The 5,000-nt window shown below is 40.4% G+C and overlaps 1 protein-coding gene across 1 annotated transcript in view; it reads left to right on the top strand.

The window, feature by feature from the left end:
- LOC138039717 (uncharacterized) overlaps nucleotides 1-4,104 on the top strand; it is a 29,049-nt gene extending 24,945 nt beyond the window's left edge. The window contains exons 14-15 of the mRNA XM_068885565.1: nucleotides 2,372-2,392; nucleotides 3,874-4,104. Coding sequence (XP_068741666.1) covers nucleotides 2,372-2,392; nucleotides 3,874-4,040 — 188 coding nt within the window. The 3' untranslated portion in view covers nucleotides 4,041-4,104. The remainder of the gene's footprint in view (nucleotides 1-2,371; nucleotides 2,393-3,873) is intronic.
- The last annotated feature ends 896 nt before the right edge of the window (nucleotides 4,105-5,000 follow it).

Here is a 5,000-nt window from a genome sequence, read left to right as displayed (position 1 = left end):
TTGAGGTTTAAAGGTTGTAAAATTTCCGTCGTTGCATTTATTCTAGCTTGTTCTACCTTCATTAACTTTTAAAATCTCACATCTTTTTGTGGTGCTTTGTGATTGAAAAGTTCAACGTCGCCTTTAAAGAGGGCCGTAAAGGGGTATTCCCGTGATGCGTGATTAGCCGATTTTTATTTTCCGTGAAACGTGAATTTAATAAATTATTCTTCGTGATCCATGATCTGAAGGTTTTGCGTGACCCGTGAAGAACTTGAATTATTAACCGATGTTCGTGATTTCACTACTCTATTTGGCGTGATTTTAAGATGCGAGTCCTCCGAAAGTGTTATTAAGACTGAAAACATCTTGGACTCCTGTATAAAGCCTTACGCTTCATGCTCCATACAGTCTGACTGATATTGCTGGCAAGGCATTGCTCTGGGCGAGCTCCGTTTGCTGGGACACACATAATACATTTGTACCCAAATATATGATCCCAGCAAAGGTGAGCGGACACACGCCATCCACAAGAAAGTAAAAATAGGGAGGGTGGGGAGGGAAAATTGATTTGACTCTGTTGAATCAGCCTCCGCCTAGCTTGCACAAATGGTGAATGATCTCCAGAAAATCCCGGGTGACAGAAATGCCCAAACTGCAACATGGGAAATAACTAACTAAGAATGTCTCACTCAGCCAGACCTCTCAACCTCAAAACACCGAAAATCTGGAGACTGATGCCAAAAAATCTGGAGATTTCAGTAAAAATCTGGAGATTGATCGACTGGCAGACAAAACCAAGTAAACACAGGTTCTTAATAAGAGGAATGGTTTTTTTTCTGCTTATAATTTTTTTAAAACATGTGTGGACCTTAACAACACAGAAATAAACTTGATTTTCACAGCTTCAGTACTCGCAGCTTAAGTCCAGCCAGTGTGTGAGCACTGAGCTGAACTCATTGCTCAGCATTATATCATCATTATATATATCAGCAATTTCCACCATTTTGAAAACGTGATCAAAATGCCAGAGACTGGTTATGATGACCAAATTTCGAACAGGTGTTTTTTACATGGTCATAGACGACAGTCTGTCATGGGCGGCGTTTCCAGCGAACAGACGGATGAAGAACTGAACAGCTTAGCTTCGTTTGTTAAGTTTAACTACAAGTTTACACAGAATTGACGCAAGAAACTCACCTAAGCTAGCCAAAAATGAAATGCTACAAATATATATATATGTTCTTTCAGCTTGCGCCTCTATTTATCGTGAGATTTGTCTGTCTCGTCGTGAGAACGTGAGATTGAACTGAAAACCGTGAGTCTCACGACAAAATCGTGAGACTTGAGAGGTCTGCTCAGCATAAATCCATCTGGGAAATAAATTTCTTTTGTTGTTCATATGAAACATCGGACTGTACCAAAACGTACCCTACCACAAGCAATCGAACTTCTGAAAGAATTTCACAGTTACCTGGAAACAACAACAGATAAAGCGTTGTCGCATAGCAACGATATCAACAATGAAAAACTTGAAGAAACGAAGCCAGGATTTGTCATGATAAAAGACTTGAATGGACGTTCTGTGGCTAAAATGCCAGCACAGGTAAACCAAGCGGTCCTCAAGGACCTATCTCCAATCAGACAAAGCGTTCGGTCAACATGATCTTAAAGGGACTGAAAGATCTGGAGGCCTTAGTTGAAGAATATAATCCACTCCTTCTACCGTAAGAGAAGGTTATTAAAACGAGTACCTTCGTTCGTGATTCGGGAAAAGGAAATTTTGACAGCCGTCATCCGTGATTCGCTGTTTTTTCTGTTCGTGAACCGTGCGAGAGACTTACCCTGTACGACCCTCTTTAAATGTTATGGAGCTGTTACTCTGTGCAATTTTTCGTGCAGCTTGTCTCGCGACCCCATGGCCAGAGAAGTTGCAGGAAACATTGCCCAATCAACCTCCCAAAAACGTTGCGAGACAAAGTTGCAGAAACTATTGCTTAAAGTTGAGTTCTATTTTCCGCAGCGTTTTACAAAACGTTGCGACGAATTTTTTAAGCATTGCGCAGTGTAACATCTGTCCTGCAACTTTTGTCGAAACAGCTTTGCTGCTCCAGCCAATGCTCCTTTTACCTCATGTGATCATAGAAAATGAGGCAGGTTGCAAGAAACGTTGCCTGGGCCTAAGCACCTTGTTTCGCAATGTGAGAACTTTTGTCGCAATTGTGGGACAAGTTGCAAGAAAAATGACGAGTGCAACACCGAGCGCCATAATATTAATTAGTAAGTAATTCTCTAGTTTTCAAATGGTCACTTTTATTCATTACTGAAATTTGACATTAGCGCCAAGTTTACTTGCTATTGGTTATGTGACCAGTTTGTTTGTTCATTTCAGGTAAGGCTCCGACACCAGAAGGTAAAGTATTTAATTAAAATTTGGCTAATGCTAGGGCAATTTCAAATCTAGTGGTCAACGTCAATGGCTGTACGTGAAGCAATTGTCGAAGAAATGAGAGAAAGCCACTGAGGTATTGCCCTCAATCTCTCCAAATAACTAAGTTCCCAGTCAAGCCGGGGGACCTTCTTCGAGTCCTTAGAAAAGGACATCCCTTCCTCACAGCTGACACCAGCCCTCAAACGTCTACAGACAGAGGGTTTCAATACGAACAAAATCTGTTATCCAACTTTATTTTATGGCAACCAATTCTCAGGCTAAGTGGAGCACTCGGTTGGCTGGTTTTTGGTAGGGATTTTACAGTACGGACCACTACCGTGGAAATTGTCTGTTTCCGTTTTTTTTTCTCTCGGGAAATTAAACAGTGCAATTATAGCAACCGAAAGGAAGACGAAGATTACGAACACTCACCAAGCGGAGAAATGTCCGATGGCGCAAAGAAAAGACGACATATAATAAACAACTAACTAACCTCACTTGCACGGACCGTACTGGGGAATAATCACCCTTGGTCGCTTTCGTACGGACCTCGCTGTGCGTGGTCCGTACTGTCACGACCTCGGGCAACATTCCACAGTAAGGCCCTCGCGCTTGGTTTGTAAGAGGTTAAAGCTACGGTAATACGAGCAACAAAAACGTCCAACTTGTCTCGCAACATTGCTGCGAAACTAGTCGAAAAGCAATGTTGCATTTTACATCCCACACACAACCTGTCTCGCAACACAAGAAATCAGTTCTACTTTCTGCAACACGTAATCATAAAAATTACAATTTCCTTGATTGTGATTGGTTTAATGCCTCCTTTTTTCCACTAATTCACTTGCCAAGCTGTTATCAGACAGTTTGTTATCGGACAGTTCAATAAGCCAATCACACTTAAAGTTGCAGTTTAAATCAACCAATCACAACCTTGGTTTCATTCCTCATAGAAACACTGTACCCTCTTTCTTTCTTTCTTTCTTTCAGAGCGACATTAAACAATTTACGCCTCCTTTGTTAGTCTTTTAATGCAAAATTTCCCTTTCTTTCATAATTTGGATCTTCATCTTTTCTCGGAAATTGTAATTTTTATGATTAATTGGTAAAAGGACTTCGTGTCGTCCAATTCGGTCTGTAATCACTCGGCTCGTGATAAACAAATCGGACTTCCGCTGCACGTTCGTCCAATTTTATTATCACTCGTATGATTCCAGACCAAATTGGACTCCACTTAGTCCTATTACCATTACTAATTTATGAAATAAAACAAAGAGTTTCTATCTTGTCCTGCGTCTGTTTGTATAACAAAAAAGTGACATACAAACGACGGTAGATTGTGCCACTGATGTTATTATTACGTTTTGACTTCATCCAAAGTGATCCATTGGTCATGAAAATATCATCATCATCGCCTCTATTTCTTGTGCGTCACTTTTCGTTGTATTCTTGCGTCTTTTGTACAGAGTGTTATGACAAGAAAATGAACTGCAATGAACTGAAGAGTGAAGGAAAGTGCACATCGACTGATCCAGTAGTGGAACATGATGTAAAATCAAATTGCTTGATCACTTGCGGTTTCTGTTGTAAGCTATGTCATATTGTTTATAACTTTAATTTAAAAGTATGTTGAGGGTATTTTAGTGATCGACGTCCTGGGTGTTTAACAGTGGCTGGCCAAGGTTAGACTGCGAGCAGTCTCCCTTTTGCTCTAAAATCGTTGAAAGAACAGTACAACTTGAATGGCCAAAGCTGTGGGTTGCAAATACCGCGGGCGTCGGTTTACGCTCTGACCAACGCCCGCAGTATTTACGACCCGCAGCTTCAGCCATTTTGAAAGTTCAACGTGCGCCTTCTTTTCAAAGATTTTAGAGCAAAAGAGAGACTGCTTGCAGTTTAGGCCAAAGTTTGAATGTAAGAATCCCGAACCTTCTGTGAGTGTCTTATCTTATCGAAGTTTCTGAGAAAAGGCTTGAGGTTCTCTCTGGGCAAAACTAACGAAGAAGAAAAGGACCATTAAATCTTTGTCACCTTTTAGAACTACGATACGCAAAAAGGAACTGATGTAGAGGGATGTGGGAGGTTAATTAGCTTAGATGTTCGTGATTTTTCTTACTGCATTAACAGTTTCCGAGTAATTTTAAATGTTATTTATAAATAGTTTTGGCCGATAGCATGTTAGGCTGTTTTATATATTGTTATGAACTTTTCTTTGTGAAATAACATTTTAAGGCAATTTTAAGGATATATATTGTAAATAATAATTTTGTATTTTAGTTTGTTTCCCCCAACCTCGTTCCCAGGGTCTCGCTTCTCTGCCTCCTAATGTTGTTGAGGGGAAGCGAGCAACGAAGGATTTGGTTTTCCAAATACTGAAATTTTTACTGTGAGAAGAATCTACCACAGACTTGCAGAGCCTACAGGAACTTGCCACGATACTATACGCTGCGTAAATCTTTTCCGGTGTCTCGGACTTCGACATTTCCTCTCGCAGTTGATACTGTTTCTCATGACAGATGTGTTTTACTTTTCCCGGACAATTTTTTTTACTTCTACATTGTCCTCAGAACCTCTCTTTCAAGCTGAATTTTAA

This window comes from Montipora capricornis, chromosome 3, assembly GCF_036669925.1.
Source record: "Montipora capricornis isolate CH-2021 chromosome 3, ASM3666992v2, whole genome shotgun sequence".
In the NCBI taxonomy this organism is placed as follows: domain Eukaryota; kingdom Metazoa; phylum Cnidaria; class Anthozoa; order Scleractinia; family Acroporidae; genus Montipora; species Montipora capricornis.
Note: the sequence above shows the minus strand (reverse complement) of the source record. Positions and strands in the feature narration are given on the sequence as shown.